Below are 20,446 nucleotides of genomic sequence, written 5' to 3' on the forward strand. Positions count from 1 at the left end.
TAATATCCAAAGCCCTGATGTGGCTTGAATCTCTGGGATCTTGAGAATGGGTCTTGGATTTCTTTTCTTGATAGTTGGGGTATTTTCAAAACTTCCATTAAGTATATGTGTGACAATTTTTGTAACTTAAACTGCAAAGAGACTAAAGAGAGACACTCATTTGCAAACAACCCTTCATTCCCAATAGAGCAAGGCAAGAGATATATTTTAAGATCATTTATGGCATCTTATGGGGACATGCCATAGAAATGTTCAGGATGGGAAAACTGTAACCGAACCACTGGAATGACTACACCCCCAAAACACTGGAATGACTATAGGTGATAATGTATGCTAATTCTGAATATATGTTCTTGGTAGTTACTGGTATTCCCTCTCAACACACCCACAAACAGCCTGATTTAGAAAGACTGAAGCACAATTAATAGCTTAGAGGGGTTTAAAACGGTTACACCAATTGAATCCTCTAAGAAAAAAATATTTATTAAATTATTCCTAAAATACAATAGTCAAATGCAACCCTAAGGATCAAGGTAGTATGGGAGACCTCGCTTCTGTGCCGGAGCCTAGGAAGAGCTCAATCTGTGCAAGGCACTTAATACTGTGCCTAGAGCGATACTGCGCTCAGAAACAGGGAGTAATTAAAGGGAACCTGTCAGCAGAAATTTCGCCCAAAACCTAAAAGATTCCCCCTCTGCAGCTCCTGGGCTGCATTCTAGAAAGGTCCCTGTTATTATTGTGCCCCCTTTCTGACCAAAATAAAGACTTTATAAAGTGTTACCTTTTCTCTATCGTTTCATTGGGGGACACAGGACCATGGGTTATGCTGCTGTCACTAGGAGGCTGACACTAAGTAAACATAAAAAGTTAGCTTCTCCCTAGCAGTATACACCCCGAGCCGGAGGCGGGCTCAGATCAGTTTTTAGCTTAGTGTCGTAGGAGGCTGATGTGGGCCGTCTCGGCCCCCCTCAGCCATGTATGTTTTTGTGGTTTTTTCTTTTATTTCGGCGCCGCTCATCACTCTCATACCTGTCGTCTTTTTCTCTGCAGGTATTCGCTTCACTCATCCTCCGCAGCCCTGTGGGTACCACTGCCCAGGGTCGCAGGGGCTTGAGATTTCGGGCCCTCTCCCCCGTCCATCCCCGTGGTACCACTCCCAGGGGTGCGCGTGTGGGCAGGTTGTTTTGTGGGCACCCCTGATTCGCCCTGCGGTATCACCCCAAAGGGCGTACAGGGGAGTACAGCAGGGATGGATCCTCCGCAGCGTGTGTAATCGGTGAGGCCCTGTCACGCTGCCTTCTCCTGCAAGGGGGCTGCTACCCCCATCATGATGTCCACTACCCTGCCTCAGCACGCTCTCCCCCGGAGTCTCCCTGGACGAGTAGCACTGTACACAGGCAGGGCGCCCTGCCTGCACCGCATCCGTCGCTGGGCCGGCGCCGCCGATTACAGGTAGGACCGACCTCTCCTGCACTTTCCCCCGGCCCTCTCCATAAATTTAGTCCCCGGTCTCGGCCTAGTCGCTCCTGCGTCCTAGCCACGCCCCCGCTGCAGCGCTATTGGCCGCCGGTCGTCTCCCTCTGTATCCTCCCACTGCTCTGCCTCCTGGCTGATGGTGGGGGCTGTGGATCCTCCGGTTTTTCGCGCCGGAATGCCGCTCCTCCCCCAGCCTCCTCCAGCGTCCCCTCGCCATTTTAGCCTGTCTCTGGTCCCCTGAGGCTGCAGCGCGCCGGCGTTCTGACTCTTCTGGCCAGCTCACTCCTGGACTCCCCCTCTGGACTGGTGGGCAGCACGCAGGACCTGGGTAAGCTCTGCTCCTAAGGAGTAGCCCTCACTAGGTAGCGTTCTCTGAGTTTAGGGACGAGTTAACCCTCTCCTGTCTCCTTCCTAGCAGCCACCAGGGAGAGTACTTGTTTTCACCATGCCTAAGGCTAAGCCCACCCAACCCAAGCAGGCCCCCTTTGCACTATTTTTTGCATGCTCCTCCTGCAAGTCCAAATTTTCCCAGGGTCTGGACGCCCCACTATGCTCCGTCTGTTCTACAGACGCGCAGCCTCCGCAGGACTCCGCGGCCGACGCTTCTGATACCGCAGACTCCACAGCGCCATATGCTGCAGGGCCCTGCGTCCCGCCCCCCCCCACCCCCCCCCCCCCCCCCGACTGATTCCCGCAGACCCGACGCAATCGCCTCCGGAGCAGGTGAGCCCCGTTGCTGGGACCTCCTCTGCTGCGCAGAAACGGACCCGCCAGGTCTCGTCCTCAGCCTCTTCCCAGGTTTCACCTTCATCCCCAGGTCCAGACCGTCAGTCCTCCAGGGAGGCTTCTGACTGCTCCGATGATGATTCCGATGCGGCACCCCTGCAGGACTCGGAGCAGGCGGCTGATATTCGGCGCATGCTGAATAGCCTGATAGAAGCAGTAAACCAGACCTTGAAGGTACAGGTGGACCCCGTCTCCTCCCAGAGCACCCAGGTCTCGTTTAAGCGGGTGAAGCGGGCCCAGAGCGCATTCAGCGGACATCCAGAATTCGCTGAGTTACTGCGCAGCCACAGGCAACAGCCGGACAGGGTATTTACCAGCGGTAAGTCCATCGATTTGCATTATCCCTTTCCTGAGGGTCTTCGAAAGGATTGGGCAGGCTCCCCTGTGGTCGACCCCCCCCCCCCCCCCCCCCAATCTCCCGCCTGTCTTCTCACACAGTCCTTCCACTCACTAACGGTACGTCTCTCAAGGACCCTACGGACCGTACTATTGACAGGTTGGCCCGTTCCGCCTTCGAGGCAGCGGGCACATCCCTCTCTCCGGCCTTTGCCTCGGTTTGGATTGCGAAGGCCCTGATGTCCTGGGCGGACACGCTACGCTGCGGTCTCCGCGCCATTCCTGTCAATCCGGACCTGGTTCCCATCGCCTCGCAGATTTCCCTCGCGGGTGAGTACCTGCTCAATGCAGCCCTGGCGTCTGCAAGTTGCGCGGCCCAGGCCGCCAGCAACAATGTGGCCATCCGTCGAGCCCTCTGGCTCCGGTCCTGGAACGCGGATGCGGCCTCTAAGAAGTCACTAACTTCCCTGCCCTTCCTAGGGGAACGTCTCTTCGGAGATGAGCTGGACCAGTTGATCTCCGATGCAACGGGAGGAAAGAGTACATCTCTCCCCCAATTGCGCCCCAAGCGCTTCCAGAATCGGCGCCCCACCGCTCGTTTCCGGCCCTTTCGCAGCTTCAACTCCACTTCCCAGCCGCGAAAAAGCCACTCTCCTCCGAGAGACAGGAAGACCCCGTCATTCAAGACCAATCCCGCCTGGCATTCACGTCCCCGCCAGTCCACGAGATCCTCTTCCGGTTACCGCCGACGTTCCTCCAAGTGACTCGCGGTCGGCGCGCAACAGCGCCAGACTTGTGGGAGGGCTTCTGTCTCGTTTCCAGCATGTGTGGATCCCCCTGACCGCCGATGCCTGGGTCAGAGAGATCATCACATCAGGCTACCAAATAGAATTCGAAGCAAAGCCACCGAGACGTTTTTTCCTATCTCGCCCTCCCGAGTCTCCCGCGCGGGCTCGCGCGTTCTTTCACTCCATAGACTCCCTCCTCCGAGCCGGAGTCGTGGTACCAGTCCCTCCCGCAGAGCGTTTCAAGGGGTTCTATTCCAACCTTTTCGTGGTCCCCAAAAAGGACGGCTCTGTCCGTCCCGTCCTCGACCTAAAGCTTCTAAACAGGTCGGTGAGGCCTCGGCCGTTTCGAATGGAGTCCCTCCGGTCCGTCCATCGCGTCCATGGAGGTAGGCGAATTCCTGGCATCGCTGGATATTCAAGACTCCTATCTTCACGTCCCGATAGCCACCTCTCACCAACAGTTCCTCCGCTTTGCGATAGCGGAAGATCACTTCCAGTTCACGGCTCTTCCCTTCGGCCTCGCATCCGCACCCAGGGTCTTTACGAAGATCATGGCTGCTGCCATGTCCGTCCTACATTCCAGGGGTGTTATGGTCATCCCGTACTTGGATGATATGTTGATAAAGGGTTCTTCTTTCGAGGACTGTCGTCTTGGGGTTCAGGTCACGATCGACACCCTTTCACGGTTAGGGTGGCTGATAAATCGGAAGAAGTCCTCTCTGACCCCGGCCCGTCGGATCACCTTCTTAGGCATGGTATTCGATACCATCCAAGGGCGAGTTTTCCTCACACAGGAGAAGATGTCCTCCCTGCAACGAGGCCTCCGCGCTCTCCGGCGTCAGCGCCAAGTTTCCATCAGGTTCAGCATGCGAGTCCTCGGTCGTATGGTGGCGGCGATGGAAGCGGTACCCTTTGCACAGTTCCACCTCCGGCCCCTCCAGCTGGCCTTGCTGAAGAAGTGGGACAGATCTCCCTTTTCTCTGGACCGCAGGTTTCATCTTTCGCCGGAGACCCGCCACTCCCTCCGTTGGTGGCTCAATCAACGCAACATCGTGTCAGGAAGGTCTTTCCTCCCGCTCCACTGGAAGATAGTGACCACCGACGCCAGTCTCCAGGGCTGGGGAGCAGTGTTTCGGCAGCACACAGCGCAGGGCCGATGGTCACCGCGGGAGAGTTGTCTCCAGATCAACATTTTGGAGATAAGAGCCATCCGGCTAGCCTTGCAGCAGTTTCGGCACCTAGTACATGGTTGCCCGGTCAGGATCCAGTCGAACAATGCGACGGCGGTGGCGTACATCAACCACCAAGGCGGCACAAGAAGTGTCGGGGCGATGCGAGAAGTCAAGAAGATTTTGCACTGGGCCGAGTGTCATCACTCCCTGATCTCAGCGGTACACATCCCAGGCGTGGACAATTGGGCGGCGGACTTCCTCAGCAGGGAAGGCCTCGCCTCCGGAGAATGGTCCCTCAACCGGGAAGTCTTCAACCAGATCTGCGACAGATGGGGAGTTCCGGATGTGGACCTAATGGCCTCCCGGTTCAACCGTCAGGTTCCGCAATTTGTAGCGCGGTGCCGCGACCGCTTGGCTTTAGGAGTCGACGCCCTCACCCTGTCATGGAGCCAGTTCAGTCTCCCGTACATCTTCCCTCCGCTCCCTCTGATCCCGAGGGTCCTCAAGAAGATCAAGGCGGAAGGAATACCGGTCATCCTAGTGGCTCCGGACTGGCCTAGGCGAGCATGGTTCGCGGAACTCACTCAGCTCCTCGCAGACGCTCCGTGGCGCCTTCCAGACCGTCCAGATCTCCTGCAGCAGGGACCTCTTTTCCATCAGAACTCACAGGTCCTAAATTTGACGGCCTGGCCATTGAATCCTGGGTTCTAGCTAAGGCTGGTTTTTCTTCAAGAGTGATTCAGACAATGATTAGGGCCAGGAAGCCATCTTCATCAAGAATATACTACCGCACGTGGAAGGTTTTCTTCAGGTGGTGTGAAGAGCATAATATTTCTTCTCCTCTCGCCTTCTCCCTTCCTTGCCTATTGGCATTCTTGCAGTCAGGCCTAGATGCGGGTCTCTCGCTCGCAACACTAAAGGGCCAGGTATCGGCGTTATCAATCCTGTTTCAGAAGCCACTGGCCGCTCGTTCACAGGTTAAGACCTTCATCCAGGGAGTGGCCCACCTGGCCCCGCCGTACCGTCGGCCTCTAGAGCCGTGGGACCTTAATCTAGTCCTAGGGTTGCTTCAGGGCCCCCCATTCGAGCCCTTGCGAGATTCTTCCCTTTCTCACCTGTCTTGGAAGGTGGTGTTCCTCGTTGCCATCACTTCTATTCGCAGGACGTCAGAGCTGGCAGCTGTCTTGTCGTGCCCCCTTTTTGATTTTTCACCAGGACAAAGCGGTTCTCCGGCCAGATCCCGCCTTTCTCCCAAAGGTGGTCTCCCCGTTCCATCTTAACGAAGAAATCGTTCTTACGTCCTTCTGTCCTGGCCCCTCTCACAGCTTAGAGAGGTCCTTGCACACCCTGGACCTAGTGCGCGCACTTAGAATTTACGTCTCCAGAACCGCGCCGTTCCGTAAGTCAGATGGTCTGTTTGTCCTCCCTTCTGGTCCCAAGAGGGGTGAATCGGCATCCAAAGCCACAATTGCCAGATGGATCCGTTCCGCCATATCAGAGGCCTATCGGGTTCGGGACAAGTCTCCGCCGCGGGGGGTAAGGGCGCACTCTACCCGTGCAGTGGGAGCCTCTTGGGCGATTAGGCATCAGGTGTCGGCCGACCAGGTCTGCAAGGCCGCCACCTGGTCTAGCCTGCACACCTTTACTAGGTTCTACCAGGTTCACACCCAAGCATCGGCAGATGCTAGTTTCGGGAGAAAGGTCTTGCAGGCAGCAGTTGCACACCTGTAATAGGGTGACAGCATTCAATTATAGTGCAAGCCCGCCGAGGGAGGTTGTTGTTTCTTCCTATCTGCGGGCTTGGTATTCCCACCCAGGGACTGCTTTCGGACGTCCCATGGTCCTGTGTCCCCCAATGAAACGATAAAGTAGGATTTTTGTGTACACCGTAAAATCTCTTTCTCTGAGTTTTCATTGGGGGACACAGCACCCACCCTGCTTGGTTTTTTGGTTGTTTAATTGCATTTGCATGCTATTTTCAGCGGTCTTATGTTCATAGACCTCTTGTTCGCACGGCTGCATTGTTTTAGTTACAACTTGTTTTTATGTATGGTGATTCTGGTACTCCTCCTACTGCTTGTGCACCAAACTGATCTGAGCCCGCCTCCGGCTCGGGGTGTATACTGCTAGGGAGGAGCTAACTTTTTATGTTTACTTAGTGTCAGCCTCCTAGTGACAGCAGCATAACCCATGGTCCTGTGTCCCCCAATGAAGACTCAGAGAAAGAGATTTTACGGTGAGTACACAAAAATCCTACTTTTGTTTTCAGATTCTGTAAATGTGACACGGGGCGGGCTGCCTGATGGCCGTTAGTCTGCCTCCTGCCGCTTTAGGCCGTCCCCCATCGCTGATTTCCATAGCTGTGGACGCCGCCCAGTGCTCCACAGGTCCCCGCGCATGCCCAGTGCCTATCTCTCGTGGATGAGCACTGTGCCCAGTGTCACCGCTGGTGACGTGTGCGCAGGCTTTAGATTATGGGCGGTGCTGTGATGTTTATTACCAAGCAACCGCCCATAATCGCGGGACCGCGCTTTCCCCCTCGGCGTCCTTCGTTCTGCGCAAGCGCGGTGCTGCTGACCCCACGTCACCTCCTTCCCATCTATTTCCTGCCTCAGGGCAAGATGGGAAGGAGGTGATGTGGGGTCAGCAGGGGGGCACAATAATAACAGGGACCTTTCTAGAATGCAGCCCAGGAGCTGCAGAGGGGGAATCTTTTAGGTTTTGGGCAAAATTTCTGCTGACAGGTTCCCTTTAAGAGGTATGTTACCCTCTGGCAACATGGCTCTTCAGCCATTGCCACACATTGCATGCCGATCAGCCTTATGTTCCAGGCTCCCTGTTTCTGAGTGCACTATCGCTCTGGGCACAGTATTAAGTGCCTTGCATTCGGCTATTGTACCTCAAGAGATGCATTACGTCTGAGGACGTTTGTCTGGATTTTTTATTCAGGGTTTTTAACCCAATCTGAACATCTGCATATCAAGTATGGTCGCTGAGTTCTGCTCTATACCAGCGGACTTAAACTAAGGGCATTTGGAGACACTTCCAACTTACGCTTACCACATTACAGGTGACTTGTGGTCACTACTGAAAATATCCCCTGATGAACCCCCTTTCAGTTACGAGGGGATGGAACGCGTCGGGTGGCTGAGAGGATCCGTAAAACCAAGTCCACTCTCAGCTTGGCCTAACTATTTATATATTTTAGTTATGCGGGTATAAGTCTTTTTGATAACTAGCATTTATCCGCATATAGTGAGACTGGTAACAGCTAGTCCTTTGATATCTCTTTAGGCCCTTGTAATATTATCTGGGACGTCTGTTTGATTTTTGTGTGTTTTTATTCATACATGCTAGTTGTTATTTGTGATCACCTTTTGAGCATGTTTTGCATGGTCTTGATTACCTTACTAGAGGAATATAGGGTTATTTAGAGTAAGCCACCGAGGAGCCAGGGGCAACCAAAAGTTGAGGTGATTACCTCCTCTGTTAGGCGGAGTACAGACAGCACAATTATCTCAGGCTCCAATTGTTTGGTGTACATTATTTTCCCTTGTAACATTGGACCCCTTATCATCTTGCCGTGTTATAATTAGCTACCTGTGTGTCCACTGTGCACAAACACGTTGTATTTTTCTCTTTTGGTATATATTGTGTTTTGTCTGTTTGAATGTTTACAGATTTAAGTATTAATAAAAGTATTTTAGGAATATATTAATAAAGGAATTTTTTTCTTAATGATTAATTTGGTCTAACACTCATCTGAGAGCAACATGATGTAGGCAAAGAGACCCCAATTCCATCTGTTTTACTTAAAGGGAACCTGTCAAGTGTAATATGCACCCAGAACCATGAGCAGTTCTGGGTGCATGTTTCTAATCCCTGCCTAACTGTCCCAGCCTATAGTAGGATAGATATAAAGAGCTTTAGAAAAAGTATTTTTAAAGATCTTTTATCATATGCTAATGAGCGCAGGAACTAGTTGCAAAGGCGTTTACTTCCCCCGACTAGTCCGCCCTCTTAGCATGGTAGCACAGACACTGGGACGTGCTGACATGGTACTCAGTATAGAACAGATTTGGACAAAATTAAGTACCATAATAAATGTAGATGTAACCTACACCACAAGCGCCAAAATATTATAAGACAAGAGGACTAGGGGTTTAAAGTAGATATAGCTACAAACATACCTTATGAATGATTGATTCAAATCAGACCTTCTTGCAAAAATAGAAAAAAGTTTTATTAAAGACAATTATTTTCACAGCAAGAGATAAATACAGTAAGGCCCTGTGCGCACTGGAAAACGGAATTTTCGTAAGAATACCACACCCGCGATAAAAAAAAACGCGGCAAACCGCACCTGAAAACTGCGTGCAGTTTGCTGCGGTTTTACCACGGTATTGCCGCGGTGGTTTTGCCGCGGGTTGGTACATGTGTTTTAATGCGTTCAATGCAATAAAGCACATTGAAAAAAAAAAAAAAAAGAAAAAATAATTTCCTTCTGAGATGGATAGTAGATAGATAAATAGACAGAAGGTTAGAGAGATAGATAGATGGAGGACAGATCAATTAATAATCGACACGCTGCATTTCTCCCAAGCGGTAGTGTGTTCACATCACCGGCCGTGAGAAATGACCTGTAATTACCTCTGCAGGCTCGTTACGAGGCTGCATTCAGTACAGTGTCAGTCGCGGCTGGATGCAAGCAATGTGGGACCTCGGTGGATTACGTTGGTGTTGTGTGTTTGGGGGGGTTAATAAAGGGGTGAAAGAGGGGCTTTTTTGTTTATTTAAAGGATTGGTGTGTGGTGTGTGTGGTGTGTGTGTGTTTATTCACTTTACTTAAAGGTTAATCATGTAACTGTCTCATAGACGCTGCCATGATTAAAGACTGGACTTAGTGGCGGCGATGCACTGCCATTAACTCATTATTACCCCGATTGCCATCGCATCACGGAAACCGGAAGAGTCGGGGACACTCCGGGACTGCCGCATAAAGGATGCGACAGTCCCGGGGCAGCTGCGGGCTGATATTTTCGGCTGCGGGAGGGGGGGCATTAACCCTGGCCCTCGCCCTCCTGAGCCTGAGAATACCGGCCCGCCACTGTGTGTTTACCTCAGCTGGACGGTAAAAATACGGTGGAGCACACATGTTTTTTTATTTTTAATATTATTAATAATAATAATAATAATCTTTATTTCTATAGCGCCAACATATTCCGCAGCGCTTTACAATTCAGGAGGATCATATACAAACAAGTAACAGTTATAGAAATAAAATATTTAGAGGAAAAAAAAGAAAAACACAACCCTGCTCGTGAGAGCTTACAATCTACAATGAGATGGGGGGAGGGGCAAGGTACAAGTGCTTATTTACAATGACAATCCAGCCATCTCACGGAAATGGGGGCTAGATAGTGGTTTCCTCGACCAGTGGGCCCGAGCCTTGAGATGCCTTTGGGTGCTATGGAGTTTGATGTGGAGTTATGTTGTGAGAAGTTGTAGAGGGACTATGTGAATCGAATCTGATTAGGGAGTGTGATAGGCCGCCCTAAAAAGATGCGTCTTTAGGGTGCGTCTGAAGCTGAGTAAGTTGTGATTTGTCCTAACTTCTTGGGGTAGAGCGTTCCAGAGGGTTGGTGCAGCTCGGAAGAAGTCTTGGATCCGGGAGTGGGAGGTCCGTTTCATTTCTATGTGTATTCTATATGTCGGTGTCTGTGTGTGAGTGTGATCTGTGTGTGTTCTATATGTCTGTGTCTGATATGTGTGTGTTTACTCTCTGCTCCGCTTCCTCTTCCTGTCATAATGACATCACTTCCCTGCAAACCGTAGGCAGTGATGAACATTATGTCCCGAAACCACGAAATACCGCAGGGAATAACGCAGGAAAACGCAATGAACCGCACAGAATTTTCTACCTGCGTTATTCCCTGCGGGATTTCCCGATTACATTACAGGCAATGGAGTGAAATGCCGCAGCGACGTGCGGAAAAGAAGTGACATGCAATTGTTTTTGCTGCGGTAATCCCGCAGCAAAACATGCAGCTGTCAAAATCCGCATAGTGCGCACAGCATTTTTTTTTTTTCCCCATAGGATTTGCTGGTGAATCACTGCAGAGATGTTATCACCATAACATGCAGGAAATCTGCAGCAAAAACCAGTAAATGCGCACAGGGCCTAAATAAGACATATTAAATAACGATCAGATGAACATAGGGAGTCCGTAGGAAAAACACCGGGTATACAACATGACAGGTATGAGCATAACTTCATTATCAGACGTGGGTACATCATTTACTTAACACAATAGGGTCAATAAGTCCCAGCACATCAGCCTAGATCCCATGTGTTTGAGCCAAGGATCACAATCAAGAGAAGATTATATAACCACACAGTGCGTAGATGCTATCCCACAGAGATAGAATAGTTAGGATGTCACCTAGTTACTTTGGTCAGTACAATGGACATACGGTTACAATCAGGAGGAAAAACCTCTAAACCACCAAGTGACCATCCATTAGAACTCACCCATGTTAGGTTAAACGTCCAGTGTAACGTGCCCAGTGCAGCATCACGAGCGGTGACGTGTGTGTATCTGCGTCCTCTAACTCCGCTGTTCAGAAGTCCCTGGCACTTCCGGTCATGCGCACTAGGCCTCTCTGAAGCCAGGACGTGTACATTCGGCTTCATACTGCGCATGACCGAAAGTGCCCAGGGACTTCTGAACAGTGGAAACAGCAGACACGGGTACCCTGTGGGTGTGGTAACATGCGAAGTGGGCGGACTAGTCGGGGAAAGTAACACCCTTGCGACTAGTCCCTGGCCTCATTTCTTAAGAATGTTTAGAAATACTGCTCGTGGTTCTGGGTGCACATTGCACCTGACAGGTTCACTTTAATTACTGGGTGCAGCTGTTCTGACACAGATATTTGATTTAGCAATGCAGCATATCTCAGAAAGCAAACTACACCAACACAATGCTCTCTATGTACATTGTCTATATATACACAGTCAGCTGCTTACCACAAGTCCAAGCAATAATGATATATAATAATGATAAACGTCTGGTTCTAAGACAATCATTGCAAGTAAACCGCATGGAGCTTGATAAGAGACTCTGAAATCTGTGTTTTAACCCCATACAGCAAGGTATCCTTAGAATACATAGCAAAAACCTGCTGACAGTTTTCCTTTAACCCCTTCATGACCTTTGACGGATCTATCCGTCATGGAGCGTGTGACGTTAAGCCCCGCCCCCTGCCTTGGGCAGGATGCGGCGATCCGCGCACATATCAGCTGTTTTCAACAGCTGACGTGTGCCTGCATGTTACGAGTGGCATCGCATCGCATTCCACCCGTAACATTAACCCCTTACAAAGTCTGGCAGCGAGATATATATACGCGCGGTCATGATTTTCTCTTACCGCCGCCCCCCACCGGAAGTCACGTGAGTGATCACGTGACTTTAGGTGGTTGCCATGGTAGCACAGGGTCATGTGATGACGCCTGCAGCTATGACGAGTCACTTTCGTTTTCACTCGGCCCGGAGGCCAGTGAAGCAGGAAGTGACCGTATCTGCTGTTTACAGCTGTATAGCTGTGATCAGCAGATGGTGCAGAGCGATCGGATTGCTGATCGCTATAGCCCCCTAGGGGGACAAGTAAAATTAAAAAAAAAGTTTTAAAAAAATAAAAAAAACCTAAGTTCAAATCACCCCCCTTTCACTTTTATTATTTTAATTAAAGGGTTAAAAAAAAAATAAAATATACACATTTGGTATTGCCGCGTTCAGAAATGCCCGATCTATCAAAATATAAAATCAATTAATCTGATTGGTAAACGGCGTAGTGGCAAAAAAATTCCAAACGCCAAAATTACCTTTTTTGGTCGCCGCATGTTTTACGCAAAATGCAATAATAGGCGATCAAAACGTAGCATCTGCGCAAAATTGGTACCATTAGAAACGTCAGCTCGAGAGCCAAAAAAATAAGCAGTCACTGAGCCATAGATCCCAAAAAATGAGAACGCTACGGGTTTCGGAAAATGGTGCAAAACGTGCGCCACTTTTATTGGACAAGCTTGTGAATTTTTTTTTTAACCTCCTTAGATACAAGTAAACCTATACATGTTTGGTGTCTACAAATGCGCACCGACTTCAGGCATCATACCCACACATCAGTTTTACCATATAGTGAACACGGTGAATAAAACATCCCAAAAACTATTGTGCCCATCACACTTTTTTTTGCAGTTTTTCCACACTTTTAATTTTTTTGCTGTTTTCTAGTACACAATATGGTAAAACTTATGGTTTCATTTAAAAGTACAACTCGTCCTGCAAAAGCAAAGCCTCATATGGCAAGATTGACGGAAAAATAAAAAAGTTACGGCGCTCGGAAGAAGGGGAGCAAAAAAACAAAAACGGAAAGTGCCCGGGGGCTGAAGGGGTTAAAGGGAACCTGACATCACTAAAAAAAAACAACTGTTATACCTGCAGATATTGGGGTAAACTGCTGGTAAATAGCGTTAAAACACTGTGTAGCTGGCAGACACACAGAGAAAATAGCGTTTTACTCAGTTCTATGTATCAACTCCTGGTCGGTGCTGGACAACTAGTTATGTTGCTGCCCAGTAAACTGGGAGCGCAGCTGTAATCACAAACTAGGACTTTGAGTGACAAAGACACATCATGCTGCAGGGGTGTCTGGGGACCCAGATTTTCTGAAAGGGAGACAACCTTTTCAACTATAAACCAAAAAAATTTTCCTCGTAACCCATTATAATGGGATAGATGAAGGGAAATATATTGTGGTTCAATAGAATACAATAATTATTTATAAATGGTACAAAAATATTATAAGGGAGAAGGTCAAAAAAAGAAGAGAAAATAATGAAATTTGTAATATTCTATCTAGAGGCTGGAGCCCCCAAAGAGCTTTGTAGATTAGAAGAGATACCCTCAATATACCATAGATCGAAGCAAAGCTGAATTAGAGCAGTAGTATAATACAAACAAGAGCTAGTAATAATGTGGTACAATTGATCAAATACTTCTATATCTTGTTGCATTATAGACTGTCAGCTCAATGTTCAAATCACAGAATGAGACATTCATTAACTAGCAAATAACAGCTAAAGTAATTAGTGTAGGCTGTAATACCTAGCAACCTGCAACATATAGTTAAATGAAGTCAGAGGAACAAGGTAAGAGGCACAGAGCATCTACTAGAGATATGCCCCTCCCTCCCCAAAAAATGTGTCCCTATATAGAAATTGAGGTTAGCATAGTATGTTGTAAGCATTAGCTAATAATATCAAGATGTCTATAATGCAGCAACTTCTAAATATGTCCGCTCTCGTATGCAAGCACAAAGAGGAGATACTTTCATTACGAAATAGCAGCTGGAGTAGGCAGTGTAAGCTGTAATAGTAAATACCTCACGACTAATGATGGATGGACACGGACTGTTAAAGTCCAGATCCACGCTGGATCAAAATTACCCATGCTCCATTCTCTGGGTACTCCAGGTACCTGTCTGGCTCCAGAAACTCAGCCAATTTTTTAAAAAAGGGAAAACAGGCGCGTTACAGCCGCGCGGGAGACTGGCAAGTATAACACTACTTCCGGGGTGTTCATTCTACCGGGGCCGCTTATTATCCTTCATACATATGCAATGCTTACCCCGCCCACCAGCAGTCCCAGCATGGCTGCTTACAATCGCACGTGTGTGTGTGTGTGTGTGTGTGTGTGTGTGTGTGTCCGTATATGTATAGATATGAGATAGATATATGATATATATATATATATGAGAGAGAGATATGTGAGACATATTATATAGATAGAGATAGATATCGATAGATAGATATGAGAAAGAGAACGAACACACACACAGATAAATCATATGGCTACTGGCTGCAGTCCCCAGCTGTGTACTTATCTTGACTGTCTCAAAATAACAGACCGCATGTGGATTTTAATTTTTAAAATATGTAAATAATGCTTGAAAAAAACTTTTAAAAACTGCAAGTGCTTTCCACCCCCCAATTTTGATAACCCAGCCATGATAAAGCTGACAGGGGCTGGTATTCTCAGGCTGGGGAGCCCCTTATTACCAATCTGGGTAATAAGGGATTAATCACAGCTCACAGCTGCCACTAAGCCCTAGACCCCTCTCCCCATTACTAATCTGAGTGGTTGTAGAGGAGACCGGGTTTTATGCCGCGCTTTTCACCAAATCCAGGAGGCTGATAGGGTTAATCCATGTCTTTTATTAAACAAGAACAGGTCTATGCGTTTCAAGGGACTCAGCACTCTTCCTCAGGACATGTGTTAATGACATTATCCTGTCTTTAACACATGTCCTAAGGAAGAGGGCTGAGTCCCTTGAAACGCGTAGACCTGTTTTTGTTTAATAAAAGACATGGATTAACCCTATCAGCCTCCTGGATTTGGTGAAAAGCGCGGCATAAAACCCGGTCTCCTCTACAACCACTCATATCTATACTTTTGGGGCTGCAGCTGATTCACCCTGCGATTCCGCCAATATAGGAGTTGTGACTGGCACAACCCCTATAGGTAAGTTTTTCCATTAAACTTCCTCTTTTCTGTTTATCAGTTAAGACTCTATTGCGCTTTCTTGTCCACAGTTTGTTTCCCATTACTAATCCGTAAGTGAATAAAATTATTACAAATAACCAAAAAATTCTTTATTTGAAATAAAATGAAAACCGAAGAACAGCGTAACTGGATTTTAACAGCAGTAAAGGGCAAAGACTTCTGAAAGCATAAATGGATACAGAGGAAAAAGAAGTCATTCATTTTGCCACAGTGCCTACATGCCTCAAAGCCAAAGGTACAAAGTAGTCAAATGCACAAGTGTGCAGGTAAAAAATACTTTTAATGAACAAACAATGGTACACTACAAGGGCATGGATATAAGTATAAATAGGTTTACAGAGACAAAGGGGGTGATAAAAATCCCCACATGTGGATGCATGCAAAATCGTGTCAATTTAAGTTATTTGTAGCTCCCTGGTATGGTCAATGCTGAAGACATGTAACAACATAGTGCAGACAAGGGAAATTACCAGCCGAGGAAAACAGCATGCCGGCTACACATTTGTAAAAACAATACAGCAAGAGACCAGAGGCCAGTATGGAGCTTACCAGGGTAACAGAGGAAAAGCGTGCAGGCACACGTAGGGATAGTCCCGACACGTGTTTCGTGTGGTGACTGCTTCAGGGGACTGAAGCAGTCACCACACGAAACACGTGTCGGGACTATCCCTACGTGTGCCTGCACGCTTTTCCTCTGTTACCCTGGTAAGCTCCATACTGGCCTCTGGTCTCTTGCTGTATTGTTTTTACAAATGTGTAGCCGGCATGCTGTTTTCCTCGGCTGGTAATTTCCCTTGTCTGCACTATGTTGTTACATGTCTTCAGCATTGACCATACCAGGGAGCTACAAATAACTTAAATTGACACGATTTTGCATGCATCCACATGTGGGGATTTTTATCACCCCCTTTGTCTCTGTAAACCTATTTATACTTATATCCATGCCCTTGTAGTGTACCATTGTTTGTTCATTAAAAGTATTTTTTACCTGCACACTTGTGCATTTGACTACTTTGTACCTTTGGCTTTGAGGCATGTAGGCACTGTGGCAAAATGAATGACTTCTTTTTCCTCTGTATCCATTTATTTGAAATAACATACAAAAAAAACCCAGCCTCTTTCACCCCCTTAACCCCAGAACATGACCGTACGCTGTGGGCTTTGGGCAGGGAGTGACTGAGCCACAGCAATGAGCAGTGATATTACCCTGTCTATTTGCGGTCATAGCTGGAGCTACATGCGGTCCTCCACCTGTGATCACAGGTAACCTGACCTCAGGTGACTTTCTTAAACTCAGTGACTTCACCTCAGGAGGGTTCTGGGCCCCATAGACTTATGGCGTCCTGGCAGATATCTGGGATCAATTCTGGGCCAGAACTGTTTTTTTTTTTTTTTTTTTTTTTTTTTTTTCTGAAACCCGGTTGGACCACCAGATTTCGGTTTTCAACAGGTCTACCCATCACTACTTGCAACACATTGTAATAAGTAAAGTCAAATGGAAGGGCGCATGAAGCACCTCAACGATTTCAACTAGTTAAGCAGAATTTAGCTGTAGGTCGCTGTATCGGTAGCTAACATCACAGGCGTTCTACAGTAGTTACATATCAAACTACATTTGTGTATGAGGCTGCTATATTAAGGGGTTAGCTCTGGCGCCTCACTTTCACGTCAAGAAGTAAGCAAGGCAGGTGACATTTTGTCTGTTCATTCATTCTTCATTGAGTGCAGATATTATACTGTGCTAATGAAGAAATTGTTTTTGAAAGGAACGGTTTTCCAATTTGGGTCAATCCCCTTAGGGGAGCGTTGTGACTGGTCTGCTGAGCTATTAAACCAAAATGGGGAAAGACTGGTAAAGCTATGTATTTTTGAGCGACACTCTCTCCCTGCCTCCTCCTAATGAGGTTGGTTAGCCATTCTTGAAGTTCTAATCCGCTTAGTTTTGCCATTTTATTTATGGAACGTGTTGAACACTTGCTTTTAGAACATTTGGATTTTATCTGCAGTTAACAGTAGAACCTGTAAAATTCATTTTCCTTGACCCTTTCAGAAGATTGCACTCCTATGTTCTTTATATATAAACTGACAATCTGTCATTTCTTATATCTTATTTTTAATCTATATCTTGTTTTTCTCTTACATCTTACACATTTCCCCTCATACCTGCAGGACTTGAAACCTAGCAACCTTGCTGTAAATGAAGATTGCGAGCTGAAAGTGAGTTACTCTGCATTGATTAAAGTGATGTTTTTGGTTTTTTTTTAATTTTTATTATAAAAATAAAAAACAGGCAGCTGCACCAACATGTCCTATCCCTTTGTTTCCTAGCAGCGTAGCCCCCCCATCCAGAGTAATTAGATGCCCCAGCTGATATGGAAAGCTTTATTGGGCATGGTGAAATGGCCACATCCCAGTGTCATGTTAGTCAGACACAGGAGTCAGATATGAAAAGCGAGGGAGGCCCAAAGAGCTGCAAGTCCAATGTCCCACCTCGAATTATTTCAAAGGTAGATTGATGAGACAGTAAAATGGGTTTCTACATTTAAGGTATCGATTTAATCTGCATAACAGCACCTGTACATACACGCTATTCGTTTGAGGTATAAAATCATGACCGCTTCCCTTTAAAATATTTCACGTGTACCTGACATTAAAGACTCATGAACTGAATTTTATTATCTTATTAGATTCTTGACTTTGGTTTGGCTCGGCACACAGATGAGGAAATGACCGGCTATGTTGCCACGAGGTGGTATCGGGCACCAGAAATCATGCTAAACTGGATGCATTATAATCAGACAGGTATAGAATTTACTATAATACTTATATGCTTTCACTATCTTTTGGCTTCACAGTTTGTAAACCTGCTAGATCAATGAATGTTTTTATTTCTGAGAATGCTGTCAACAAATTACATAGTGTATCACTTCTGAGAGACCGATACGGGGGGGGGGGGACACAGAGACACACGAGTATTAATATATAAATGAGCTGTTCCAGGCTATGTGCCGGACATAGATCTCCCAGAAAATCTGCCTCCTGAGAATTTTCTTAAAAATGTTCTAACACAGTTTTTTTTTTTTTTTTTTTTGTGGCTCTTACTCAAGTGAAATGTGGAGCACTATTATGATTGTAGTGAATAAACTACCGTATTTTTCGGACTATAAGACGCACCCTGGTTTTAGAGGAGGAAAATGGGAAAATAAAACTTTAAGCAAAAAATGTGGTCATGACACACTGTTATGGGGCGAGGATCTGCTGCTGACACTGTTATGGGGGTAATGTCCCCAAATTCTCTACTAAGGTACCCCATCCTGGTAATGATCCTCCTGCCTTGTATATGATCCTGCTATAAACCCCCATCCAGCCTGTTCACATACCCCCCCCCATCCAGCCTGTTCACATACCCCCCCCATCCAGCCTGTTCACATACCCCCCCATCCAGCCTGTTCACATACCCCCCCATCCAGCCTGTTCACATACCCCCCCCCATCCAGCCTGTTCACATACCCCCCCCCATCCAGCCTGTTCACATACCCCCCCCCCATCCAGCCTGTTCACATACCCCCCCCCCCATCCAGCCTGTTCACATACCCCCCCCCCAGCCTGTTCACATACCCCCCCCCCAGCCTGTTCACATACCCCCCCCCCATCCAGCCTGTTCACATACCCCCCCCCCCATCCAGCCTGTTCACATACCCCCCCCCATCCAGCCTGTTCACATACCCAACCCCCCCCCAATCCAGCCTGTTCACATACCCACCCCCCCCCCCCAATCCAGCCTGTTCACATACCCCCCCCCCATCCAGCCTGTTCACATACCCCCCCCCCAATCCAGCCTGTTCACATACCCACCCCCCCCCATCCAGCCTGTTCACATACCCCCCCCCCCCCATCCAGCCTGTTCACATACCCCCCCCCCATCCCTCCTGCTCATATACTCCCATCCTGCTATATGCCCCCAGCCCCCATCGTGCTCATATACCATCCTGGTATATGGCCTGTATCCTATAGCACAGAGAAAAAAAATAAACGTTTATACTCACCTTTTCCTCACTCCCTGCAGCACCGATCATCTTCCTCTCTGGCACGCTGACCTGTGTGTGTGGAGCCGTTCCCCTGCTGCATCGCGATGTCTTCCTGTCTGTGCCGATCAGCTGACCAGCTCAGCACAGATCAGCTGACCGGCACAGACAGGAAGACATCGCGTGCAGCAGGGGGGCGGCTCCACACACGGGGACGGGTGAGTGTACTGATTCACTGCACCCCGCGCTGGTAATGACGCACGGGGGGCAGTGAATACAGCCGCACATGATCACTCCAGGCTGTAATTGCCAGGGGTGATCATGCGGCCGGCTCTTTGCTATGCGCGCGTCCCCGCTCGTCCTCCCGCCCACCTGTCAGTGCCGGCTTCAGCGCTGAGAGATGGGCGGGAGGATGGGCGTGCATATGTAATGAGGGGGCCCACGTGGTCACGGCAGGCGCTGCTGCTGCCTGCTCGTGCCCCCGATGACCTGCAGCACCCTCATTCCCAGCCGCAGCCCTATAGTCAGACCATAAGACGCACCCCCAACTTTCCCCCAACATTTGGTGGAAAAAAAATGCGTCTTATGGTCCGAAAAATACGGTACATTTCTTTATCGTTCCTTTGGGAGACCCAGACCATGGGTGTTTAGCTTCTGCCTCCGGAGGACACACAAAGTACTACACTAAAAAGTGTAGCTCCTCCCTCTGAGCTTATACACCCCCTGGTAGCCAGTCCTAGCCAGTTTATCGCTTTGTGTTCAGGAGGTCATACATCCACACATGCATTCTCATCTGATTGTTTGACTTTTGGAAAGAGTTTGAAGAAAAGCGGGTCCATGTCTGGACTCCCGGCATGTCCCTTCTCACCCCACTGTGTCGGCGGTGTTGTTAAGGTTGATTTACAAGGCTGCAGCCTTACATGCCGCGCTCCTTCACCATCCCTTCTGGGCTCTGGCTTGAAGTGGGAGCCAGCACGGTCTCCATGCCTGGCAGGAGTCCGGTCTCCATCCACAGCCCTTTGAGGATTCTGTTGGACCGGAGCACTCATCCCCAGGGACATGGCCCTGCGTCTCAGCAGCTAAGTACCTGAGACGTTTATGTTGGGGGTCCCGGTTCTTTATTGTAAGGGGAGAGTATGCTGTATGTGATTGTTTTAACTTTTCCGGCGGGTTCTCTAGCTTTTGCCTGAGAACCGCGCCGAAGGTGCCTGCTTGTCGGCCTCGCCGCTTAAATTTAGGCC

The 20,446-nt window shown here is 48.3% G+C and overlaps 1 protein-coding gene across 2 annotated transcripts in view; it reads left to right on the forward strand.

Annotated features, from left to right (window-relative positions):
- The window catches only part of LOC142291352 (mitogen-activated protein kinase 14), a 139,323-nt gene that overhangs the window by 36,249 nt on the left and 82,628 nt on the right, over window positions 1-20,446 (forward strand). For both annotated transcript variants that reach the window (XM_075335821.1, XM_075335820.1), the window contains exons 6-7: window positions 17,350-17,397; window positions 17,868-17,982. In XM_075335821.1, coding sequence (XP_075191936.1) covers window positions 17,350-17,397; window positions 17,868-17,982 — 163 coding nt within the window. The remainder of the gene's footprint in view (window positions 1-17,349; window positions 17,398-17,867; window positions 17,983-20,446) is intronic.

The sequence above is a fragment of the Anomaloglossus baeobatrachus genome, chromosome 2, assembly GCF_048569485.1.
Source record: "Anomaloglossus baeobatrachus isolate aAnoBae1 chromosome 2, aAnoBae1.hap1, whole genome shotgun sequence".
Lineage (NCBI taxonomy): Eukaryota > Metazoa > Chordata > Amphibia > Anura > Aromobatidae > Anomaloglossus > Anomaloglossus baeobatrachus.